The sequence below is a fragment of the Cibotium barometz genome, chromosome 12, assembly GCF_041138505.1.
Source record: "Cibotium barometz isolate CiBa-2024 chromosome 12, ASM4113850v1, whole genome shotgun sequence".
NCBI lineage: Eukaryota > Viridiplantae > Streptophyta > Polypodiopsida > Cyatheales > Cibotiaceae > Cibotium > Cibotium barometz.
The window spans coordinates 25,961,227-25,988,441 of record NC_141057.1 but is presented as its reverse complement, the minus strand read 5'-3'; the positions used below and the strand labels follow the sequence as shown (position 1 = coordinate 25,988,441).

Genomic DNA, 27,215 nt, shown 5'->3' with positions numbered 1-27,215 from the left:
CTTGTCCACAAGCTCTCTCTACTCTCTCTCTCTTGTTCAGTTTATGCTTCCACCTGTGCATTCTTCAACATGGTATCATTCGCTTAGGTTCAGGCTGTTGCATTTTGCTTCCATAGCTTCTCCTAGCTGCAGATCAGTCTCCTACAATGGCTGTGTTTCACTACCCGGCTGCGTTTTCTAACCAGGTTTATGGGCTGCGTTTTGTTTCACACAAGCAGGTTGAGGAGTTGTGGGTGTGTTTTCTGCTTCAGCATCTATTGGTGGCGAGTTTCTTGCATGAGGTATTGCCAGACAAGTGGCTCTACATTTTCTTCCTCCTCCACGAGTCCATGCCCTTCCAGTAGGAGGTTCCCGGTGGTTCTAGGACTCTTTTGCTGTTGTCCAGCCTCTTTCTCTCTCAGATTTGAGAGGGGGCTAATTGGTCCTGGTGCCTTGCTTCGTTGGAAAGCACTCGAGAGGAATTTTGGAGTGCTAAGATTTGTGTACTTTGTTGCTGTGGATATGGCTCCCCCCCTGTACGAACAAGGATGACAAGTTGAACGGACCCAACCATACCCATTGAAAGCTGCAACTGCGGATCTGGTTCATCCACAAGGGTTTGTGGGAGATTGTTCAGGGCAGTGAGAAGAAGCCCAAGCATCCTCAGAACTCTAGGAGGTGGACTCAGGATCAAGAGGATGAATTCCTTGTGGAATTACAAGAGTAGGGGAATCGCGATTCGAAGACGCATTCAATGCTTGTGCGGACCATCACACAGGAGGTCTCACCGGCCTTGCAAACTCTCACCAGTGCTCATCAAGTATGGTCTAAATTGGAGTATCTCTTTACTCGAGATTATGGGCATGCACACTTGTGTGGGAATTCATAGCCAATCAAAGTTCCTTGCTGTTCGTAGTGATATTTTGTTTCGAGGAAACATGTTGGCAGGTGCTCTCTCCGAGGTGATTGCATTATTCCCAGTGCTGGAGGGTCCATGGTTGCATCTTAATCAGCTTATCTTCTTCGGACTCTTGCACACTATGAGCTGCAAAGAGGGTGTTAGAAGTTGGGCATCTCAGTGTTATGGGGTTTATGGGCTTTTATGTATTTTTCTCTTGTGTAGTGAGTCGTGAGCAGGTCGGCTTGTTTCCAGAGGCAGTCGGCCAAGTCACATCTCCACTGTATAAGGCTGGTCCTCATATTCACTTGTATCCATCCAATCCCTTGCACATCGATCGACTGCTATTGCCATTGTAAAGCTGTTTGCTATTATAAAAGGTGATCTTGTCCACAAGCTCTCTCTACTCTCTCTCTTGTTCAGTTTATGCTTCCGCCTGTGCATTCTCGAACATGGTATCATTCGCTTAGGTTCAAGCTGCTCCAACACTCTGCATTCTGCTCGTTGTCTTCTTCTGTGCCTTGCGTTTTGCTTCCATAGCTTCTCCTAGCTGCAGATCAGTCTCCTATAGTGGCTGCGTTTCACTACCCAGCTGCGTTTTCTAGCCCAACCATCATCTTCTTGCTATCCGCCAGGTTTATGGGCTGCGTTTGTTTCACATAGGTAAGTTGACGAGTTGTGGCTGTGTTTTCTACTTCAGGATCTATTGGTGGTGAGTTTCTTGCATGAGATGTTGCCAAACAAGTGGCTCTACATCTTCCTCCTCCACGAGTCCCTGCCCTTCCAGTAGGAGGTTCCCGGTGATTTTAGGACTGTTTTGCTACTGTCCAGCCTCTTTCTCTCTCAAATTTGAGAGGGGGCTGATTGGTCTTGGCGTCTTGCTTCATTGGAAAGCACTCGAGAGGAATTTTGGAGTGCTAAGATTTGTGTACTTTGTTGCTATGGATATGGCTCCCACCTGTACAAACAAGGACGACAAGTTGAATGGACCCAACCATGCCCATTGGAAGCTACAAATGCAGATCTGGTTCATCCACAAGGGTTTGTGGGAGATTGTTCAGCGCAGTGAGAAGAAGCCCGAGCGTCCTCAAAACTCTAGAAGGTGGACTCAGGATCAAGAGGATGAATTCCTTGTGGAATTACAAGACTGGGGGAATCGCGATTCGAAGACGCATTCAATGCTTGTGCGGACCATCACACAGGAGGTCTCACCAGCCTTGCAAACTCTCACCGGTGCTCATCAGGTATGGTCTAAATTGGAGTATCTCTTTGCTCGAGATTCGTCAATAAGGGAAGTTACCTTGCAAGGGCAGCTCTACGCTTTGTTACTTCTTGCAGGCAATTCTATGCAGTCGTTCCTCATGAAGACCAAGGTTATTCATGACCAGTTACTGGCAATGGGTACTGCTTTGTCCTCTGCTCAGCTGGCTGCACTTATCCTCACCAAGCTTCCCCCCAAGTATGATGTGGTTTCTCGAGCTTTGAGGTGCCAAGTCACAACCACTCAGTTGGATTTTGATGATCTTAGCTCCCCACTCTTGGAGGAAGAGTTCGTCCTCATCTCTCAGGGTAAGATTAAGGTGTCTCTCAACAGTTCTTACCAGGCACTTTCCACAGTTCAAAAGAAAAGTCGGAGTCGCTACTTCTGTTGTGAAAAGAGAGGACATCTGTTCGATGATTGTTTGTCCAAGAAGAAGGACAAGACCAAGGGCAAGTCTTTATGTCAAAAAAAGGGCAAAGACACAACAAACGACACTGATTCAAATTCCTCTAGTAACACATATAGGGCTCCTAGGGCGCTTCCGACTCGGGAGGACCAAGATGGTGTACTTCTCCAGTATACATACAATTCCCCCCATATGCTTCCAACCAAAGGAGGCTTGTGGGCGGGAGAGGGGACTGATTGCAGCTCCACTTACAAGTGCATGGGAACCGTGATTCGGAGTTCCAAGCATTAGACATCTAGCATGACATGGTCATCTTTGGTGTAGCAGATTATGGACATGCACACTTATGTGGGAATTCATAGCCAATCAAAGTTCCTTGTTGTTCGTGGTGGCATTTTGTTTCGAGGAAACATGTTGGCAGATGCTCTCTCCGAGGTGATTCCAGTATTCACGGCGCTGGAGGGTCCATGGTTGCATCTTCATCAGCTTATCTTCTTCAGACTCTTGCACACTATGAGTTGCAAAGGGGGTGTTAGAATTTGTGCATCTCAATGTCATGGGGTTGTGCATATTTTATGGGCTTTTATGTATTTTTCTCTTGTGTAGTGAGTCGTGAGCACGTCGGCCTGCTTCGAAAGACAGTCGGCCAAGTCACATCTCCACTATATAAGACTGGTCCTCATATTCACTTGTATCCATCCAATCCTTGTTCAACTCTTTTCTTGGCTATTGCCATTGTAAAGCTGTTTGCTATTATAAAAGGTGATCTTGTCCACAAGCTCTCTCTACTCTCTCTTGTTCAGTTTATGCTTTTGCCTGTGCATTCTCCAACAGTTATAGCTGTCCAACTTATACAAGTCATTGCATCATGTTCCAAAAATGACTATAACATAACCCCTTGAAGGGTCCTGGACTAAGCACATCATATATATAAATACAACAACCAAACCTTGATCCGTTAGGCTGAGACAGAGAGGAGATTTTTCTTTATCCCTAGAACACACAATACATTTATCATGCATATATTTGCAGCATTGACTGCAACAAGCATGAACTTACCCTATCCCTTTCACTAGATAAGTAGCATGATCTTTACATGGTATGGTGCAACCATCACAAGCATAAACCAAGTGCAGAAATATATCTTTGCACGAAGTGATATAGCTCGAACCACCACTATCGAAATACCAAATTACATCCTTACTGTGGGATGCAATTAAAGACATATTTTGTTCTATAGCACTTGGTGTGTCACTATTGCATGTGACCAAAAATGTCCACTACTCATGAACTACATTAGCAGATTACTCTCCTTTATTATTAGAAGTGTCATCTTGTGATATGCAGCGGAAGTCTTTGTATTGGTTGATCCTGTCACACAAATGCTCACACCGTCTTCTGTATCCTGAGTTTCGTGAGTTTAGCAATCCATTTCATTACTTCAAACTTTAAAGAGATGAGAGAGAGAGATATGAGAACTGTACACCAGATTGGGTCCCGAATTACCCACTGAAGGGCCCCCTATCCCGATAACGAGATAGTATTTGCTTTATTTCTTTAGAGAGAATGACTTTGGACTGTAGATAAGCCAAACGCAAGATCTCGGAGGATCGGAGAGCGGCTGATCTGTACATTGCTGTAGAAACACCTCAATGACTTGATCTCGAGCCTATGCACTCTTCCCAAGGGCATGAGGAAGGGCTGCACACCTGAGGCTGAGAGAAGAAGAAGGTGGACTGTTCTACACACTGTTAGAATGCTGAAAACACATATGAATGCTGTGTTACCTTCACCAGATGACTGCTGAATGTGTGGATGATGCACAGAAGGCTGGACACTGATGCAAACAACAGATTCAGGGCTCGAAACTGCTGTAGACTGAATCTTCAGGGCTGGAAACTGCTGTGGATAGAAACGCAGGCCTGTAGGGGTGCTGATGGACTGAAACGCAGCAGTTTTGGGGCTGCTGGACAGAAACTGCACGGTACTGAGGCTGCTGGACAAAAACGCAGAGTACTGCAGGCTGATTTCTGGCGTGGATCTGAGGTAGAGCTGTGTGCTGAATCTGGGCCTGAATTGATGCTGAATCAGGGCTGAATGGGTGCTGAATCAGGGCTGAATGGGTGCTGAAGGCAGGCGCCTAGGGCTGGGCTGAAGCTATGGTTCTCAAGGGGCTGGAGAAGAAAGCTTATGGGCTCTAGGACTGGATTAGTCTTGGGCTGAAAGCAAGGAGGAGGAGAGCTCTTAGCACAATGAAGACTGACTGAGAAAATAGGCTCTAGGCAAGCCTATTTATACTAACTGAAGTTGGTCATTTAATAAAGTTTATATTTATAAATGCCCAATAATGCAAATAATGCTAAATAAATACTAATAAATATGGGGAAAATACCAGATAAATCCCAGTAAATTCCCTAAGGCTTCGGGGATGTTCTACATGATGCACAGGCATATGAATGCATATTATGCAAGATGCAGAGTGCTTTCTGATGCAAACCCTAAGGCTTCAACTGACTCTACATGCATGAATGATTCTCTCCAAGCGGGTTAAGGGACTTGACTGACTGACTGACTGACCGACCCACTAAGGCTGAGGAATGACCTACGTAGCTGATACCTGACTTATCCTGGACTGAGGATGTACAATGGGGTCACGGCGTACGACAATTATCATCCTATTGGGTTCTAAAACTATACAACTGTTGCACTTCTGATGATGAGCCATCTTGTCACCATGCACTGAGTGCAGAGTGCATGTGACATTCTCTCCTGATTAGCTTGGCGGCAGGTTCATGGCTTCCAAGTAGTCCGCCAATAACTAGGGGTACTCCTGGAAGAACTCCTCGTCGAGCCATACGGCTTCGTGGGTGCCTCGATCTCGGAATTTCGTATAGAACTGACGAATCCGTCGACCGGAACCATGCTTCCATCGATGAAGAAGGATCTGCTCAGGCTCATCATGCATTGTCCAACTGGCACGCAACTTTAACTTCATTGAGACATCACTTATCTTCTTAACTATTGGAAAAGGGCCAAAACTATGGAATGAAAGCTTGGGACAATGTTTGCCCACTTGTTTCAATCTTTGTTTCATGATGCACTGAGAGACCCAATCCCCTTCCTTGAAATGGATATCTCGTCTAAACTTACATGCCTGTCTGTGAACTGAATGATGGCCAGGCTCAAAATTGAGGGCCAAACTGGGTTGGGTACCAAACTCTACGGAATCGACATACTGATCTTCTAAGTCTTTTCCAGAGATGTTGAGAATGGTAGACTCCTGACTGGTCGGGATGCTGGTCTTTCTACTAAGAACATCTGCTACTAGATTATGTTGACCAGGGATGTACTTGATCATTCCTCCAACCTGGTGGAAGAGCTGACCCTGTCTATTGTGCTGAGCACTCCACTGGGCACTTGGCATCGTCGGGAGCCACTTAAGTGCTTGGTGGTCTGTGGTGATTGTGAAAATGTGTCCATAAGGAACATGTTTGAAATGTTTGAGAACTGACTGCTGTTCTAGCTTGCCCTTGAAAGTCTTGGAAAGACAAGAGGGAAACTTGCTAGGAGATTCTGCTAACTGTGGGATACTGGGTAGGAGATCATCCTTAAAAATGTCTGAATGAGAAAGGAGATCTGCTAACTGAGGGACTAAAGATGATGAGACAGCGGTTATTGATGAGATAGAAGCTGTCTGAGCATAAATTAATGCTCCTTTTGCTCCCTTGCATATAGCTCGTTGGGCCTGGAGATGAGAAATCATAGGAACGCCAAGAATGCTCCTATCCCCCCGAATCATGACAGGCTCAGGAAAACCTTTAGAGATAATAAAGGTGTCCTGCCCCCAATTGGGCATAGGTTCATACTGACGAAACCACTGGATTCCTAAGATCATGTCACATCCCAAAAGAGGAGAGACAATGAAATCTCGCTGGAATGAGGCCTTCTGAACTTCAAAGGCAAACTGCTGTGCCTTCTAGGAAATGTGGGTGCGAAGACCAGGTGTAAACCCGTCCACATCCAGATGATATGGGACTAAAGTGCAGTTCAATTTATTAGCCAACTGGGGAGAGATGGCGTCTTCAGAACTACCCATATCGAAAAGGACTACAAACTGTCGGGTGCTGCTGGAGGTGTAGAAGGACGTGCTACTGCTGCCTCCAAGAGTTGGAGACGCTCCATGAGTAGCTGGTTCTGAGCTCTAAGAAGAGCTATGGTGTCTGCTGTAGGCGGAAGAACAAGGTCTCCTTCGGGGGAGATGTCTTCCGGTTGATGAGTACTCTCTCCTGTAGACATGATGCTGAAGTCGGTGGTGGTGCCGGAACGCAATCTAACCATCCAAGGATGCTCCCACGCTAGGATACGGTGTGTGTGGACTATCTAAATCTGATACCAATGTGATATGCAACGGAAGTCTTTGTATTGGTTAATCCTGTCACACAAATGCTCACACCGTCTTCTGTATCCTGAGTTTCGTGAGTTTAGCAATCCATTTCATTACTTCAAACTTTAAAGAGATGAGAGAGAGAGATATGAGAACTGTACACCAGATTGGGTCCCGAATTACCCACTGAAGGGCCCCCTATCCCGATAACGAGATAGTATTTGCTTTATTTCTTTAGAGAGAATGACTTTGGACTGTACATAAGCCAAACGCAAGATCTCGGAGGATCGGAGAGCGGCTGATCTGTACACTGCTGTAGAAACACCTCAATGACTTGATCTCGAGCCTATGCACTCTTCCCAAGGGCATGAGGAAGGGCTGCACACCTGAGGCTGAGAGAAGAAGAAGGTGGACTGTTCTACACACTGTTAAAATGCTGAAAACACATATGAATGCTGTGTTACCTTCACCAGATGACTGCTGAATGTGTGGATGATGCACAGAAGGCTGGACACTGATGCAAACAACAGATTCAGGGCTCGAAACTGCTGTAGACTGAATCTTCAGGGCTGGAAACTGCTGTGGACAGAAACGCAGGCCTGTAGGGGTGCTGATGGAGTGAAACGCAGCAGTTTTGGGGCTGATGGACAGAAACTGTACAGTACTAAGGCTGCTGGACAGAAACGCAGAGTACTGCAAGCTGATTTCTGGCGTGGATCTGAGGTAGAGCTGTGTGCTGAATCTGGACCTGAATTGATGCTGAATCAGGGCTGAATGGATGCTGAAGGCAGGCGCCTAGGGCTGGGCTGAAGCTATGGTTCTCAAGGGGCTGGAGAAGAAAGCTTATGGCCTCTAGGGCTGGATTAGTCTTGGGCTGAAAGCAAGGAGGAGGAGAGCTCTTAGCACAATGAAGACTGAATGAGAAAATAGGCTCTAGGCAAGCCTATTTATACTAACTGGAGGTTGGTCATTTAATAAAGTTTATATTTATAAATGCCCAATAATGCAAATAATGCTAAATAAATACTAATAAATATGAAAAAAATACCAGATAAATCCCAGTAAATTCCCTAAGGCTTCGGGGATGTTCTAAATGATGCACAGGCATATGAATGCATATTATGCAGGATGCAGAGTGCTTTCTGATGCAAACCCTAAGGCTTCTACTGACTCTACATGCATGAATGATTCTCTCCAAGTGGGTTAAGGAACTTTTCTTTTTTTTTCCCCGAGAAAAGATCCTTTCATTAGTTATATAAAAAACGCCCGTAGGGCTACAAAAAATCTCTCCTGCTCATAAGAGAAAAAAGAGCAGTGAATACAGCATGGCAGCCCGAGAGACTCTCCCTAGGTGCTGCAAAATACAAGCATCAGCACAAAGGACTGAGAGGCTGAATCATACAATAGGGGGGGGGGGGGGGGGGGGAAGAGCCAAACAGGTGGCCTGTAGTGCCAACGGGGGAATCCCGTGTGTAAGGTGTAGAAGGGGCCACAACGCCAAGTGGTGTGAAAGGCCTGGCGCCGCAAGATCGCCTCATCCGAGTCTCCCCGGATGCGGTCGTACTGTCCTCGCAGGGTGTGGATCAACTCCTGCCAAATCCCCCGTACAGTCTCTGCTGGTAGCTCTAATCTCCCCTCAAAGGCCGTGAAGCACCGGGCCCTCCAGGTGAACGAGATGGTGAGGCTGCTGAGGAGCTCCCATCGTAAATCCCTCTCCTGTGTCCAGCTGGCGGACGAGAAATCCGGTGCCAGAACCAGGCGAGGCTGGCCCCTAATAAATCTGATGGCCTGACTGCCCTGCTCCATCTCATAGCCCATCCCAGGCCCTGACGAGGTCGACTAAGCAGCGGCACCCCAAAACATACCCTCTGGAGAGAGGGGAGCCAGAATACGCAGCATCCGCAGCCAAATCTGCTGCGCCTGAGGGCAATCCCAAAGGCAATGTCTCTGTGTCTCCATAGGGTGGCCGCATCGGACGCAGGCCGCTGGAAGACCGCTGTAAACAAGCCAAGTGCCAACTGCTGAGCCCCTGTGGGCGACCAGCCACTGAAAAGCCGAGATCCTGCGGGCCTGTCGACTAGCCCAAAGCCGAGCCCAAAAATCCTCCAGAAACTCCTGTGAGAGTCCCTGTAGCCGCCAATGCCCCGCTGCCGCTGGAGAGACCGTCCTCCTCGCCGTCAAAATATGCCGCCCCAGCCGAACAGTATACTGGAAAAAGGTAATCACTGTGGCCTCAAGGGATGCATAAGGATCATGCCACTCGTACTCCCCGGGGTCCCACTGTAGCCGGGCCAAGGGGCGCGCTGCATATGCCCATATGCGCCAATCCGGGAGCACATCAGCAGGGTCGGGGTCAATATGCCACTTCCGAGAAGCGGCGGCCACTACCCGAATCCTCTGAAAGGTGCACTCTGCAACCAAAGGCGACTCCACCTCCACTCTCTGGAGTCTGCCCTCATCCTGAATCTCATAGTAGAGGCAACTGCCATCCTCAGTGCAAGCTCTGACGGCAATCAGGATCTCCAACTGTGTAAAGGCTCCCATCCACCGTGGGGCTACTGGCTCGAGAGGCGTGAACCACTCCTCTGTGAGTGCCTCCTGAATATCATCCCTCATAATCAACCCCCCTTTGATGTGACTCAACCTCTCCACCTGGATCTCCTCTGGGAGACTGCAGAAGGCCTGCCAGTCTCCAAAACTACGAGCTGGGCCTGCCGCTAAAGGTCCCCAGGCTAGACGAGGCCGAGAACCCATCATATGACCCTGCTCCGTGCGAACCGCTGGACTCCAGATGAGCGGCTGTCTGGCCCGCTCCTCAACACAAGAAGGAGGTCGCTGAGAGAGCCCCGGTCTCAGCAGCTCCCAAGCTCTCAGGATACTCAAAGCAAATCTGTCCTCCCATCCTCTACTGAGGCCTGTCCTCCTCATCTCTATGAAGATCCAGCGAATCTCTGGTGCCCCAAAGTGCCCCCTGCTCTGGGGGCGCCCGAGCCTGCAGCCGCTGCAAGAGGAGCTCTTTCCAAGGCTCAGCGCTCGCCTGGAAGCAACCCCCGAACAATAAGCTTCCCCAATAAGGCTCTACTCTGATCGACTGGATCTATAATGCCCAAACCTCCCTGAGCCAGCGGAAGTGTAATAACTGCCCATGCAACCTTTGCCCGAGCTGGCTGACCGTCCCGCCCAGACCACAGAAAGTTCCTGATCAACCTCTGTACCTGGCTGATGCAAGAGCTCGAGAAAATCCAGCAAGACGTAATGTACCACATGGTCGCTAACAGCACCTGATTTGCCACCACCACCCTCCCAGCCAAGGATAGTCGAGCTGTACTCCAATACAAAAGCTTCTTCCAAATGCTCAGAAGAAGCGGGGCAATCTGCTGCTCAGGTGACAAATCTAGGCTAATCTAACATCCCAAATACCGCACTGCTGTGCCTGGAGGAATCCATCTAAAACCGGGGTCCGGGCTCCATGCCGGAGTGGGAGCACTACTGATCCAAAAGGCCACTGTCTTGCGCCAATTGATCAATGCTCCCGAAGCTGCACTAAAAACCTGGAGCGACTGCTCTGCCCGAAGAAGATTGGCCTCTTGGCCATGCAAAAATAAGCCCGTGTCGTCTGCAAACTCAGCATCAAGCAGGTCCTCCCCCCGGACTGGGAGCTGAAGTCCTCTCAAACCAACCTCCTCTGCCGTCAAATACATGCTCATAGCCTCCGCAAAGAAGAGAAAAAGAAAAGGGGCAAGGGGACACCCCTGACGGACTGATCTGGTCAGCTCAAAACTCGGCCCCCGTCCTCCTGTAATCAGCACCTGGCTGCGAGCTGTGGAATACAGAGCCGCCACCCCTCTGATCCATCTTGGCTCAAAGCCCAGGCGAAGCATAGTGCCCTCTAAGAAACCCCAATCAACTCTATCGTATGCCTTCTCAAAATCGAGAAGCATCACGACCAAGTCCTCGCCAAGAAATCTAGCTCGGGCCGTCGCCTCCCAGAAAGTAAAGATGTTGTCAAGGATACTGCGCTCCTTGACAAATCCTGTCTGAGTAGCATGAATCATCTCCCCCAGGAGGGGCTGGATCCTCAAACTCAAGGCCTTTGCTAAGACCTTGTAGATAGTATTGAGGATCGTAATAGGCCTCCAATGCCGAATATCATCTGATACTCCCTCCCCCTTGGGGATAAGATAGATCAAGCCCTCTGAAAAGCTCTGCGGCATCACCCCAGTGTCCAAAACATGCTGAAAGCCCCTGCGGAGGCCTGGCTCCAAAAGGTCCCAATAGCGCATAAAAAAGGCCGGCGTCAGTCCGTCCTCCCCTGGGCAACTATGTCGCGGTAGGACCCTCAAGGCATCGGCAAGCTCAATCTCTGACAGAGGCGCACCTAGAACTGTACGCATACGGTCAGTGACCCTCCTCTGCACATGGGCCCACACAGTCTGTCTGCAAACATCTCGATCCTCAGTGGCTGGCTCCGCTGAAAGCAGGTCTCTATAGAATGCAGTGGCAATGGCTCTGATCTCCCCGAGCTCAGTAGCTACCGATCCATCCGGTCTACCAAGCTGGCGGACTCCTGCTCGCGCATGACGGGGTCCAGTGACCTCAAAAAACTCTCCAGTCACTCTATCACCAAGCTGCGTCCACTGAGAGGCCTGACGACGATAGTAAAACTCATGTCTCTACTCCTCTACCTCTCTAACCTCCTGGCATGCCTGGCTCAGCTGGGACGCCACCCACTCACATGCAGGCTGCTACTCCTGAAGGCGCTGTAGCGAAGCAAGGCTGCGTCTCAGCCGATGCTCCCGCTCGCGAATCTCTCCCAGCCGTGTCAAAGCTGCAGCGTGTAGAAAAGAGCTAAGATCGGTGAGTCCCTGGGCACACTGGCCCGCTGCATCCTGGTCAGAGCACTGACTATCATGCCAGATCCTCTCAATGTCCTCAGCGAGACTGGGATCTGTAAGTACCCTCTCTGGGATCCTCAACTGCAAGCTGGGCTCCCGTGTCCCCTCCTCCAATGTCAATATAACTGGCGCATGATCTGAAAATGAGGTGCCAGCGAGAATGCCGACGGAGCCCCCTCGCTCCCCTAACCAGTCGCCCACATAAAAGCGATCAATCCGTGATAGATTAGTCCCTCCCTGCCGGCGATCCGACCGAGAGAAACTAAGACTGTCCTGAGACCGGGAGAAAGCCCCATGCTGCCATGCATCAGTGATCCTCAGTGACATGCAAAACCGGTCCCAAGTTGCAAGCTCCGTGCCGTGCACTGTAACATGACTGCCTCCCACCCTATCTGCCGGGTTCTCAAGCATGTTGAAGTCTCCCCCGACACACCAATGTGCGGCCTCTGGCAATGCATCGGTCCAGAACTCTGCTCTGGCACTAGCTTGATTGGGCACATAGACGTTGAGCACACCCAATAGCTCATCATGCATCCTCAGAATGACATACTGTGCTCTACCAGGCACAATGATCCCTCGATCCACAATGGCCTACAGCCATACATCTGCAATGACCATGCATACTCCTCCCTGTCCACCCAAAGGACCAAACCCTGCAGACCAAAAAGTGTCCCATCTACCAGGCATCACCGAACCATATCTCCGGATCCTGCTCTCACCCAAGTGGTGCTCCTGCATCATCAAAATATCAATGCTGCCACCAACCAGGCATCTCTGAAGCTCCTGCCTCAAGCAACCACGATAGCGTATAAAGTGTGCTCCGCCAAGGCCCTGTACATTCCATGAGATGATCCTCATGGATGCCCTGCTGAGGTGGATGCTGTCTCAGCCGTACGGCGGGCCTTCGCAAGCGGCTTGGATGGAGAGTAGTCCCCATCCGAGCGGCTGCGAATCTGCCCACCCGGTGTACTACAAGAATCCCGGATCAGGCGCCAGTGGCTGTGGCCCATGGCGACTGCCTCCCGCTCTGACAGAGCAACCTCGTGTATACACACATATCCAGGGTCGCGTGCTAAGTCTACCACTATGCGCACGACCAAATGCCGAATCCCTGAGGTATCCACACTCCGGGATCCAAGAAAAAATGAGCTAACTCCCAAAGTCGGCCTATCACATCTGTCACCTCCAGATCGCTCATGTGATGAGAAAACTCAACTGCCTGAGTCTTCAAAGTGCTGAGAGCGAGCTCTAGAGTCCACTCCCAGTCGCAAGGGCCACACAGAGGGAACGAGAAGGCCACCACTGAGTCTAGTGCCTCCTCCCCGCGGGCCGGAGGTATCACTACATGAACTCGGATGGGTGCTGGCTCATGGGGGGCCTCTGCTCCAAAAAGCCGTGTGAAGGCATAATCAAAAGCCTCCGAGCGCTGTCTAATGCCAAGGCGACTCAGCCGACTGCGGATAGATGAAATCCGTGAAGCCCGAATCGGCATAGTAGGTCTCCTCTGTGATGCTCGAGCGAGGTCAGTGCTCAGCGCCCTCCGGACTGCAGGTGAACGCCAGGGGACTGCCAGGGCCTCCCGGGAAGGTGAGGCGGGCGGTGGGGGAGGAGGGGGGGGCGAGGGGGGTGGAGAGGGAGCCGCTGCCGAAACCGGAGCGGGGACAGGATGAGGCGATGGTGGTGGAAGCGAGGCGGTGGGAGGGGACGGGGGTGGGGGGGGTGAAGGAGGGGGTGCTGGCATCTCTTGGTCCTCAGTCGTCGCCGCGGGGGTCTCCTCCTGGAGGGGAGAAAAGCTGTTCCTCACGGGAACCCACTGAGACTGAGACTGTGGCTGCTGCTGCAGCGGTCTCTGGGCGTGCTGCTGTGGCTGTCTCCCTCGGCGGCGCCCCTGTCCAGGCTGCCACTCCGAGGTCTCTGTGGCCTGAGCAGGAGTCCCGGAGGCAGCCTGCCGAGCCGAATCTGTGGGCGGGCCATCAGTAGCCTGCTACTGTGGTGAGGGTCGGGGTCTCCTGCGAGGGCAGGCCTTGGCCAGATGGCCGACTTGCCTGCAAATGAAGCACTGATTCGGGAGCCCCGAGAACTCCACTCTCTGATCTATCCATCCCCCCCCTATCCTAGGTAGCTGAATGACCTTAGGAAGGGAGGAGATGTCAGACACCAACACTCTGACCGAAGGTAGCCCAGCTGCTCTAGCCACCACTGAAGCTGCTGAGGGGCCAGTCTCTAGTACCGAGCCTGGAGAGGAGCGGAAGATACTCCCAGCGAAGTCCAGGGAAGCAAACTGTAACATGGAAAAGGCGCTCTCCCTGCTCCGCCGCTGCTGGGTCAAATCCATGCTGCCAAGGTCTGAAGAAAGCCCGAGCACCCCTGATGTCAAGGGGACTCATGGCAAGGACCTTGGCAACGCTCTGGGCGGCCTCGAACTCGATCTGATAATGTCCCCGGCCCAGGAGCTGTACATCCAGGATCTTGCCCACATCTGCAAGAAGGCGGGCCTGAAGAAGATCCCTGATCTCCCCTCTGCTGGGGCGAGTGCCAACTATAAGGCAAATGGTGGAATGAGCCTGGAGGCGTTCCACCTCTGCGGTGAGGCTCGCTTCCTCTTCTGGCGAAAGAGAAAGCCTGATGGGGGTGTCCTCAGGGGCGGGCGAGGGGGCTGCGGATGAGTCCCTCTGAGGCGGGGCGGGAGGAGCCTCCATCAGATTCTGAAGCTGTGGTGAAGGCGAGGCGAAGGCGGGATCCTGCTGGAACCAAGTTGCACACAGAGAGACGGAAGACAGAGCAAAAAGGAAAACAAAACCCCCTGGGGGCGGAAGCAAGAAAAAGCAGGGAAGGGGGGGGGGGGGAGCAGGTGAAGGAGAAACCCTAAAGGGGGGGGGGAGGGCGGGAGCTGCGCGCAAGAGGGAGAGGAGGAAAGCGAGCTGGCGGAGGGGGGGGGGGGGGGGGGGATGAGGCGCTGCAGAGGGGAGGAGGGCGCGAAGACAAGGGGGGGAGGCGCGAAGGAGAGGAAGGGCGGCGAGCAGAGCAGGGCGGCGGCAGCGAAGGCAGGCGAAACGGGGTGGCGGAAGCAAATGCGGGGGGGGGGCTAAAAGAAAAGCGGCGGGCAATGCAGGGCGCCGCAGCGAAGGTAGGCGGGGGGGCAAGGAGAGGCGCGAGGAGCGAGGGGAAGGCGAGGGGGCGAGCAGGCAGGAAGGGCGACGGGCGCTGTGCAGCAACGCGAGCAGGGAGAGGGGGCGGGAGCTTCAACGAGCACGTCAATCCCCACTCTGGAGCAGAGAGTATAAGTGGGTTAAGGGACTTGACTGATTGACTGACCCCTAAGGCTGAGGAATGACCTACGTAGCTCGTGCCTGACTTATCCTGGACTGAGGATGTACAATGGGGTCACGGCGTACGACAATTATCATCCTATTGGGTTCTAAAACTGTACAACTGTTGCACTTCTGATGATGAGCCATCTTGTCACCATGCACTGAGTGCCGAGTGCATGTGACACATCTACTGCATTACCTGTATCTTCCTTCTCTTTTGCCATCCACTTTCTACATTCATTTATGTAGTGGCCAGGCTTGTGATAGTAGTGACATTTGCCCTTCTTTTTGGGCTTGTTGGCATCCCCTTTTTCAAAGGTATCACCTCCAGTAGAGGGCTGTCCATGAGTAGCCTTATTGAACTAATGTCCTCCATGCTTAAAGCTCTTTGCTTTCCACTTGTCCCCGGCTGAAATTGCCCTGTCACCACCACAGTTGCTTGATAGACTTGCTCTTGTTTGTTCTTCTTGCAAGAGCAAACCCACTAACTCTTCAAAAGTGACAAGTTCAGTACCTCCTCTCGTAGAGAGATTGAGAGGTGTGAAAGCCCAAAGACGAGGGAGGCAAATAATCCAAAGTACTGGTAGATGAACTGTTTGTCTGGGATACCCTCATCAAAGTTCAACAACTGTTCCCACAAATCTCGCCTTGGTGAGGTGATCCGTCGTAGGGTCACCCTCATCCATAGAAAGAGTATCCAATTGCCTCTAAAATGGCTCCTTGCCACGTAAGCCCAAGACTGGGCTGAGCGCCACCCCCGCTAAGATTGCAACACCCCCCACTGAGTTGGGTGGCCATGGCTCTCCCCGCACTAGTGCCACTCAATCACGGCTGGAGGAGGTGGTTCCCTCCACACTAGCGCCGTCAAGGGGGCTGATTGGAGGGGTGGCTGGGCTGAAAGTAAGAACACGCAGGCCCACACACGTGCAAGGAAGTGGACGGTGTACACAGCAACTCGAACGCAGGCAATTTGATGGGCACGTCCAGGCAGTTCGATGGGCAGCTCCACATGTACAAGGAACATAGTTACCACAAAACTCTATTTCATGCATTGGGAACATCAAAACTTGCTTGCTGGTCCCATTTTTCCCTCCCTCCATATTGGTTCCTTGCTTCGCCTCTATTTCTGTTTTTTACTTTTTCTTTTTCTTTTTGTCCTTCTTTTTTTTGGATTGTTGAACCAATTAGGGCATGACTGTGCTGCTTGTTCCGGCTGCTAAGGTAAGTGAGGGATCCCCAACTGTGACACCGTCAAATCATTGTTGTAACGGGACATAGCTGTTCCAAATGGTGAGCCAGCTCCATTCCTCCAAAGATGTGGGACACCAGGCCCCCATTTCATACTTCTCACCATTCGTTCCTAAACTAAAAAGCCAATGCGTCTAAATATTTAATAAAGGAGACCCCCCCCTCTCCTCAACAAGTGCAAAAAGGAACTTTGACACGATCTGATGGGATACAAGCTGTCCATGAGGATAGCAGCCTCCCCACAGACCTGATGATAGGGTGACAGGACGGGTTCATGGCATTCTGCAACCACCCTAGACACATGGTGCGACACAACGTACCCAACAAAAAAAAACATGTTGGAAAGTGATGTAAGTAGGTTCTTCTTTGTTCTCTAAGACTACCTTTACAAATTAACTTTTATGCGTTAGTTCAACTACAGCCGCTGATATGTGGGACAACACAAAATCTTCTCTTTGCTCTCATCAAGTAGATGTTGTGCAAAGTTTACCTTTCACGCATTGGAACACAGGGACAGTTCCAAAACCCTTGTTGAACCTCAGCCACTTTATCATCATAGTGCCTACAACACACCAAAAAGATGCAGCTTAATTTGATGAATCCTTCTTTCACACAGCCACTCTGAAAGTATTCTATTGTAGACCCAGAATAAAGTAAGTCCATAACAGTTGAGACATACCTGCAGGGGCAAAGGGGAGCCCCAAGGTTGTCTTTGTGTTCCGCCAAGCCCTACAAGTCAACCCAGATCAAACAAACCAAAAGTCAAAAATATGAAGACAAGGTATCTGATTACTACACCATTAGCAACAAAAAGCAGAATTGCAAGACGAATGGTGGACTATGCCTGCTGCTTATGCAGCATATATTTAAGGATTACATGATGGCATAGAAATACCCACGGGCATGTAGCCTAGCATTCAGGGGATTCGAAAGCCAGGGTAGGAACCTGGATTTAAATCCTCCCACCTACACCCATGTGGCGCTGCCTGTTGTTTATGCTAAATATATGACTAAACCCTCAAAAACAGGATATTCCACATAAATACACTCTTTTTTTATTTGGCTCTCCACGGGAAAATTAATTGAATGTTTAGGTTCAAAGACAAATGCGCTTCTCAGGACACAAGGATGTAGAAGCATTGTGGTGTCGCTTCAGAGATGAAAAGTGGGGGTCGCCCCAAGATCTAGAAAAAAACTCTAGCTCTTCTACCCAACTCTTGAAGCATGCAGAGCTATCTCATGCCTGGTGGGTTCACTTTACATCCCTACATGAATGCAAGCACGTGGCTGGTAGTTAGAAAGCTGTTACATGAGTGGTAGCAGAAACACTTTAATGGTGATTAAGGCATGTGTTAATTATTGATTTGGAAGAGATTAGAGGAGAGGGAGTAGAGGTAGAGAGCTTTGCACGGTACACAATCTGGGGTCCCAATTACACACTTAAAGGCCCCAACAATTGTTAGAGTATTTACTTATTATGCTGCGAGAGAATGAAGTACAACAAATGAGCAAATCTGCCCCAGCCAGCGACTGACCAGAAATGGAGGTTTCCCACTGACAACCATACCTCCTTGTGGCTCCCTAGGACAGTGGTAGACAGCCCTCTACTGTAGGCGATCGAATACTTGATGAAGGTTAGCGTTTTGCTACACCCAACACAGTTGGAAGCTAACACATTCCCAGGCTCCGTAAGTCTACACCATCAACGATCTGCAGCATGCAATAGGTTGACTCTCGTGACGTGCAACAAACCTGTCACGTGCACCTTGCACTGGGTACACAGTGACACAATGGCATGATCATCAGTGCAAACATTTGTACAGAAGTGATACCTTTTTCTAGGAATATTTGTCGTGCGACAGGACCCCGTTGTGAGCCCTCAGTCCAAGGACAGTCACACACAAGCTATCTAGGTCAGTCTCCAAGCCATAGAGGTCAGTCAGGAGTCAGTCCTCTTAACCAGCTTTAGCCTAGGTCTTTCATTAGCAAGCATGTAGAGCATTGTAGATTTGTCTATGGGCCAGCCCATAAGGGGCAATCAATAGGCCATAGGGGACCAAAGGCAGCCAATTGGCAGCCTGTAGGTACCCCTATTTGCAGTCAGCCAGCATTAGGTGCCCATTGGCATCAGTCGGACAGCATGGCAAAGGGCTGTGAGTCGGCCAGGCCTAGGAACAGCAAAGCGAAGCATCAAATCATCATTAATGCGAAGCCATATACAAACAAATGCATCAAATCATCATTAATCATTCAGTTTTCAGCAAAGGTCTTCACTAGTAGACGCAGCATATAAAGTCTCCTTTCTCTCCAGGCTATCAATGAAGCTCCTCTTCCATTCTCAGCCAGCATATGTGCAATCCTGCGGCTATCTAGACTTGCATAAGTGCCCCAAAGAGTCTCCTTGCAAGGGGGGGGGGGGGGCTTCAGTGGGTAATTGGGACCCAATCTGGTGTCGACTCTCATCTTCTCTCTCAACTATTCTCTCTTAAAGTTAAGTGAATTGCATAAACTCGCAGGTTCAAAGACAGCTTTTGTTACATGCACTGAGGTTGATCGTGGTAACGCACAACTAGGCTTTTTTTATACCTTTATTTAGTGAGATCTTTAGCATTCAATTCACAGAGTAGAGAGAGAGGAGAGAATGGAGAATGTTGTACAATGCTTGAGAACCAAGGTGGTTCCAAACGTAGTGAACGATATGTTTAGTACGTTTGGAAAACGTGCTGAAAAGATTCCAAACATAGTGAACGCTGCCCCCAATATATATATATATATACAAAATTTATAGTTTACTTAAAAAATTTTGAAATATGAAGTTTGAAGATTCATCAATGAACATTAAAGCACTTACTAATACTATACAACCTTTAGTTTCAGTTTTGCGGGAGGGAGAGAGAGAAAGAAAGAAAGAAAGAAAGAAAGAAAGAAAGAAAGATTTTATTAACGTCTTCCAAAAGACCGAGAGAGAGAGAGAGAGAGAGACTTGAGCGTGTGCAAGGGGGGGGAGAGAGAGAGAGAGACAGAGAGACTTGAATGCCGCATAGAGACGCCCACAGGAGAAGACTTGAGTGCTGCACAAAGGCTGCCACACGCACGTAAGGAAAAGCGAAAAAATAAATGGTGTTGACTTGCGTTCGTTTTTTTAACTTATAAAATCAGAAGTGCACATTCACTAACGTTTCCAAACATTTGGAACGTTTAGATTACATCCAAACGTAGTTTGGATGCAACTATGTTGAGAACAATGGAAATGTTTGGAACGTTTGGATTACATCCAAACGTAGTTTGGATGCAACTATGTTGAGAACAAGCGATATGACTACCCAACGCAAGGACAAGGGAGACCGTACGTCGACTGAGTATCCACCAATCCAAGGCACTAGTACTTGCTTGTATTACTTTGGAGAACTTGGTACAATGATGTGAATGATGAATGTGGACTACCAAATGCAAGGATGAGGAAGACCGATTGCAAGCTGGACCATATGCTAAACTAATAGCATTGTAGAAGACACTATGAAGCCACTTATGCAAATCCATAACTCCTAAGGATATGCACAAATGCTGGTTGAAGATGAGAGGATCTTCTATGCTGCCTTGGACTCAAGCACAACTGTTTGTATGCTCCAAAAACCCTTATGTAACTTAAGCACACATGTTCTCTTAAATGCTTTGCTGAATACTTGATGAATGATGTCTTTTTAGGCAATGAAACTATGGGCTGCTTATATAGGTGAATTTTCTGCTGGTCAGTTTTATCATGCTACTGTCGGTCTGTTTTCCAGCCCACAACTTGTAAAAATCATCATTAACTACTACATAAATTATATGCACATTGTCTTGATGCTAGCAGACTGCCTGATGATGGCCAGCAGCTGTTGGATGATGTTTTATACCGGCCAGCAATATCTATGGTGTTTCTGTTGGACGACAGGTATGTGTTAGGGGTCTATTGTCACATGCGGAAGCTCTTGATAGAATGTGCAGCGGAAGAAGGGAAAGTGGAAACACAGGAGGGAGAGAGAGAGAGAAAGATGGAGAGGAAACACAGGTGAGAACCTGCTCTCAATATCATCATCAAAAGGAATACATGTCCCAAGCAAGAGGGGAGAACCTCGTAAGTGAGGGACTGCAGCTAGACAAGCTAGGCAAGCAATGCAAGCAGTAAAATATGAGGGAGGCATGCCGGCTATATATACCTCTACATGAAGGCAGCCAACTAGGGATAAATACCTCCACGACTGGGGAAAATCCCAAGACCATAAAATGGGGAATAAATATGGGTAAAATATGAGTGAGGGGTGACCAGCCCCTCTGACTAACATGGTCAGCCCTAGAGGCTAAAATAGGACACCAAATAGGAAGCCAGCAAGTAGGGGATGATGTCTAACACCCCCTCTCAGCACCGGATGCTGAGCAAACTCCAAGAAGCCAGAGACGCCGTCCTCGATCAAAGATGAAAGACTGTAGAAACAGGTACCAAGAAAGCTCCACAAGCAATCTCCTTAGCAACTCAGCTACAAAAGCAACAGAACAAGCTGCCAGGTACACCGTTCCTCTGGAAGAAAACAACCATATAGGTTGCGACGTGCTGCTCCAAATAATGGTTCCAAACCCAAGTGTAAGAACACTCCCTGAAGTCGAATGTCGTGTATCCAGCCTGGAGAAAGTATGAAAAACCTCATAACCAACCAAGATCAGATCCTGTATATAATCAATCCTGGGAGAAGCAAACTGCTCCTCACTGGAACCCTCAAAAGAAATATAGTCAATCTGCTCCAACTCTGTACCAAAAGTAGCCAAATGCTGTATAAAAGCATCCTCTGAAAAGGTCGGCATCGCAAGATGTAAAGACTCTGTAGAAAATATGGGGTCCATCTGCTCAAACTCCATAACATGAGTTTCCCAATGCTATACATAAGTACACGACACTAAGGTGGGCATCGCAAGATGAAAGGACTCCACATCCCCCTCTGAAAAAAAAGATATCGTCGGACTGGTACAAGCCCAACCTGATTCTGATCCAAATCCAAAAAACTCTGGAAGTACCACTGTGCCCCAGGCACGGTTAGCAACCACACATCCAAAGCATCCCATCGGGTCCAAAAAACCATCCTCCAAAACAACAAGCCATCAGAACTGGCAGGGGGAGGGGCATCCTCAGAAGCATCACAAAGAGAGGCAGAGGTAGACTCCTCACAATGAGGAAGGGAAGCAGGAATATAAACTGCAGTGGCAACAAAGTCCTCAAAAGCATCACAGATAGTAGAAGACTGTTCCAGAAGTAGAACCAGATCCCAAGAATCAGCAACAGATAAAAGATCCATGTGAAAGGATCACACCGCAAAAGGGCAAAACACCCTCCTTGTTCTGCAAATACTGCAAAGAACACAAGCTCGGACAAAATAAACTCTGCTCAGGATCTCTGAAAAGATCACTGCTCTCCTCCAAATAACTGTAAACTCCTGTCAAAGAAGAATGTCTCCACACAGCTCCCGAAACTGATCCTCAAGTGAAGTAGCTGGAGAAAGGCCCCCTCTGAGTGTAGAAAACTCCTGTGGGAAGCAAAACGCAGCCAAAACACTGCTATCCAACAAAAATAGCACTCCACCGCCAACAGAAGGCAAGGAACATGTCGAAACCGGGAAACTGTGTAGGCCAGGAACAAAACACAGGTATAGATGCTCCAAAATCAGCAAAACGCTGACTGAAATCTGAAATTCAGAATCCTCCTCAAGTACCAAACTGCCTCCAAAGCCACAATCCAATCAAGAAACCCCCTCTGCAAGTGATCTGTGTCCACTGGAGAAGAAAACACAGCCAAACAAGGGCTACAAACCTGAAAATTCAGACCAACCAGTGTCCACACCTCCTGTGAGGAAAAACGCTGAAGAGAAGGTACCTTCGGGTCCAACAGATGAAGCCCAGTTGAAGGTAGAGCTACCAGCAAGATCAGTTCAGAAAAAACGCAGCAATCATGGCTGCAAATCTGAAAACGCAGAGGTATGAGGGGCTGAATATGGAAACGCTGAAGAAATAGGTACACCCAAGCCTCAGATCAGCAAATCAGCATCAGAAACCTGTAGAAGAAAAAAACGCAGCAAATATGCTGCTACTGGCCTGTACAAAATAGGCGACCAGCACTACAGGGGGGGTATGAACGCTGAGAACTGCTGTAGACAGCCACCTGAAGAAAAACGCAGCAACCTATGTGCTGCTGTCCTTGCTGAAAACGCAGGTCTGTCCAGGGGCAAAAAAAACGCAGATATGAAGAGGTATAGGAGGGAGCATCCAACGCTGAAAATCACCGGCGCTCTGATACCATGATAGATTGTGCAGCGGAAGAAGGGAAAGTGGAAACACAGGAGGGAGAGAGAGAGAGAGAAAGATGGAGAGGAAACACAAGTGAGAACCTGCTCTCAATATCATCATCAAAAGGAATACATGTCCCAAGCAAGAGGGGAGAACCTCGTAAGTGAGGGACTGCAGCTAGGCAAGCAATGCAAGCAGTAAAATATGGGGGAGGCATGCCGGCTATATATACCTCTACATGAAGGCAACCGACTAGGGATAAATACCTCCACGACTGGGGAAAATCCCAAGACCATAAAATGGGGAATAAATATGGGTAAAATATGAGTGAGGGGTGACCAGCCCCTCTGACTAACATGGTCAGCCCTAGAGGCTAAAATAGGACACCAAATAGGAAGCCAGCAAGTAGGGGATGATGTCTAACAGCTCTAGGAGTCTTCTTTCAGCCCCAAACACCATCCTGGACCATGCTTGATGCAAAACGCATACAAAAGATAGAGAAGAGAGAGAGAGATAGCTGAGTATTCAGCATATTCATAATGTACAAAAAGGTGTACAAGTCTTGGTCAACGCCTTCAAAAGGTAGAAATACCTAATCTAATTCCTATTCTATGACTCAGCCTGTGGTGGTAGGGCTGAATGATCAAAACGATAAGCAACAAATGCTTTAAATAGGCTTTGGAAAACCTAGAGGACTGGCCGACCTGCTGTCGGCCAAGTCCTAGACAAATTCATGCCAACTTGCTGCAACTGACTGGTCTTAATCCCTTTCCATGTGCTGGCCGACAGCCTCATAAATCCTCCACTAGACTTTCCCTGCCCACATCAACAATGTACGCTACAAAGTCTCGTTCTAATCTTGTCTTTTTATCTGTTGCCCTCAAGGGTCAGCCCTAGATCAGCCTGCACATGACATCTATGATGCTATGTATCAAGACAAGGCCAAGCCCATGTAATGGGCTGGCCCATTACATGCTTTATATGCTTCTATGGACTAACTTATGCATGCCTAGCCTCACATGCCTTCTACATGCTTGTTCTCCAAGCATGTAGAATTGACCCCTACACCTACGACTGGGACAATGACCTATGTAGCTCATGCCTGGCATATCCCGGATTGGGGTTCACAATGGGGTCACAACATACGACAAATATTCCTACGAAAGGGTACTACTCATGTATACTATTACATTGAATGTTGGGTAGTGTGTCACACAGCACCACAATGCAGGGTGCATATGACGTTCCCTCCTGTTTAACTTGGTGACACCACCATTCTCTCCAAATACTCCTAGAAGAATTCTTCATCTAGCCATACGGATTCATGAGTGCCTCGATCCTTGAACTTCATGTAGAATTGTCTTGTTTGCGACTGAAACCATGTTTCCATCTGTCGAACCTTCTGTGTGGTCACATTCTCGACCAGAGCCACCTACTCTTGATAGCGGGAGAAAGCCTGAAATTTTTTTGCCAAGAGATACACCCAAACTTTATGTGAGAAATCATCAATAATAAGCATGAAGTACCTGACACCACCCTGGGTGGTAGTCTGCATGGGACCGCACAAGTCCATATGGATAAGCTTCGCGATGTGAGAAGCCTGATGAGTAGCCTCGTGAGAAAAAGGCTCTCTATGTTGCTTGCCATCAAATAAGCCACACAAGTGGAGTGGGAGGGTTTCAACTGTGAAAGACCCTCGACCATCTGCTGAGAAGACAACTGCTGAAGAAAGCATAGTTCAAGTGCCCATAGCGAGCATGCCACAACATTGTATCCTCCTAAGCTACCAAGGCATGACAGCTTTGAAGAAGTTGTAGCAAATGAGACTCTGATTCATTCAAAGAGTCACACCAAAGTGCTTCAACCTGTACATCTTTGGCAACAATGTGCAAGGTGCTCGTGTCAATGATCTCAAAAATTGAACTGTCAAAGTAGACACCATAGCCTCTCTCTACAATCCGAAACATTGAGAGCAGATTGTCCCACGACGTTTTTTTCGCTCGCTGAAGCTCCCCGCCTCACCCTGCTCTGCGCACCGTCGCTCCCCCCCCCTCCTCGCGCCTGTTTGCCTTCCGCCCCCCGCTTGCTTCCCTCTGCTCGCCGCTGCGCCCCCCCTCTCCTTCTTCGCTGCTGCGCCGCCCCCCCTCCTTCCTCGCCGCTGCCCCCCCTATTCGCCATTTCGCCACCCTCCCCCCGCTGCCGCCTGTTCGCCTCACCCCCCCGCTGCCGCCTGTTCCCCCCCGCTGCCGCCTGTTCGCCTTCCCCCCCCCGCTGTCGCCTGTTGCCATCCCCCCCCCCGCTGCCGCCTGGTCGCCCCCCCGCCTTTTCGCCTGCTCTCGCCGCCTCCTATCAGCAGCGCCCCGCCTCCCTCCTCCTCCTCGCGTTGTCGCCGCCCCCCCCCTCTGGGCCTTTCCTCTTTTCGCCGCCCCCCCCTTCCCTGCTTCTCACCCCTTGGGGGTTTTTGTGTTTTTTTCCCTCTTCGTCTTCCTTCCTTCCGCCTCTTGGTGTGCAGCCCGCTTCTTGCAGGTTTTCCGCTTTCGCCTCGCCTTCGCTTGAGCTTCAGACTCTGATGGAGACTCCTCCCGCCTCGTCTCAGAGGGACTCTTCCGCAGCCCCCTCGCCCGCCACCGAGGTCCTCCCCATCAGGCTTTCTCTTTCGCCGGAAGAGGAAGCGAGCCTCACCGCAGAGGTGGAACGCCTTCAGGCTCACTCCACCATCTGCCGTATAGTCGGCACTCGCCCCAGCAGAGGGGAGATCAGGGATCTACTTCAGGCTCGCCTTCTTGCAGATGTGGGCAAGATCCTTGATGTACAGCTCTTGGGCCGGGGACATTATCAGATCGAGTTCGAGGCCGCCCAGAGCGTTGCCAAGGTCATTGCCATGAGTCCTCTGGATATCAGGGGTGCTCGGGCTTTCTTCAGGCCTTGGCAGCATGGATTTGACCCAGCTGCGGCGGAGCAGGGAGAGCGCCTCTTCCACATTACAGTTTGTTTCCCTGGTCTCCGCCGGGAGTATCTTCCGCTCCTCTCCAGGCTCGGAGCACTGGTGGGCTCGGTTCTTGAGACGGGCCCCTCAGCAGCTTCAGTGGTGGCCAGAGCAGCTGGGCTACCTTCGGTCAGAGTGTTAGTATCTGACATCTCCTCCCTTCCTAAGGTCATTCAGCTACCTAGGATAGGGGGGGGGTGGATAGATCAGAGAGTGGAGTTCTCGGGGCTCCCGAACCAGTGCTTCATTTGCAGGCAGGTCGGTCATTTGGCCAAGGCCTGCCCTCGCAGGAGACCTCGGCCCTCACCACAGCAGCAGGCCACGGATGGCCCGCCCACAGATTCGGCTCGGCAGGCTGCCTCAGGGACACCTGCTCAGGCCACAGAGACCTCGGAGTGGCAGCCTGGACAGGGGCGCCGTCGAGGGAGACAGCCACCGCAGCACGCCCAGGTACCGCTGCAGCAGCAGCCACAGTCTCAGCCTCACTGGGTTCCCGTGAGGAACAGATTTGCTCCCCTTCAGGAGGAGACCCCTGCAGCGACCGAGGACCAGGAGATGCCAGCTCCCCCTCCTTCACCTCCTCCACACCCATCCCCTCCCACCGCCTCGCTTCCACCATCGCCTCCTCCCGCCCCCGCTCCGGTCTCGGTAGCGGCTCCCTCTCCTCCTCCCTCGCCTCCCCCTCCTCCCCCTCCGCCCGCCTCGCCTTCCCAGGAGGTCCTGGCAGCTCCCTGGCGCTCACCTGCAGTCCGGAGGGCGCTGAGCACTGACCTCGCTCGAGCATCACAGAGGAGACCTATGCCGATTAGGGCCTCACGGATTTCTTCTATTCGTAGTCGGCTGAGTCGCCTCGGCATTCGACAGCGCTCGGCGGCGTTTGATTATACCTTCACACGGCTTTTTGGAGCAGAGGGCCCCCATGAGCCAGCACCCATCCGAGTGCATGTAGTGATACCTCCGGCCCGCGGGGAGGAGGCACTAGACTCAGCAGTGGCCTTCTCGTTCCCTCTATGTGGACCTTGTGACCGGGAGTGGACTCTAGAGCTCGCTCTCAGCACGTTGAAGACTCAGGCAGTTGAGTTTTCACATCACATGAGCGATTTGGAGGTTACAGATGTGCTAGGCCGACTTTGGGAGTTGGCTCATTTTGTCTTGGATCCCGAGGGTGTGGATACATCCGGGATTCGACATTTGGTCGTGCGCATAGTTGCAGATTTGGCGCGCGACCCAGGATATGTGAGCATTCACGAGGTTACTATGTCAGAGCAGGAGGCAGTCGCCATGGGTCACAGCCACTGGCGCCTGATCCGGGATTCTTGCAGTACACCGGGTGGGCAGACTCGCAGCCGTTCGGATGGGGACTACTCTCCATCCAAGCCGCTTGCGAAGGCCCGCCGTACGGCTGAGACAGCATCCACCTCAGTAGGACATCCATGAGGATCATCTCATGGAATGTACAGGGCCTTGGCGGAGCACACTTTATACGCTATCGAGGCTGCTTGAGGCAGGAGCTACAGAGATGTCTGGTTGGTGGC

General features: G+C 50.3%; 1 protein-coding gene across 1 annotated transcript in view; it reads right to left on the bottom strand.

The window, feature by feature from the left end:
• The window catches only part of LOC147633228 (ferredoxin-thioredoxin reductase catalytic chain, chloroplastic-like), a 57,383-nt gene that overhangs the window by 4,904 nt on the left and 25,264 nt on the right, over positions 1-27,215 (bottom strand). Inside the window, exons 3-4 of the mRNA XM_086806240.1 lie at positions 17,062-17,111; positions 16,873-16,944 (exon numbers count right to left, since the gene is read on the bottom strand). Of these exons, the coding sequence (XP_086662366.1) occupies positions 16,873-16,944; positions 17,062-17,111 (122 nt within the window). The remainder of the gene's footprint in view (positions 1-16,872; positions 16,945-17,061; positions 17,112-27,215) is intronic.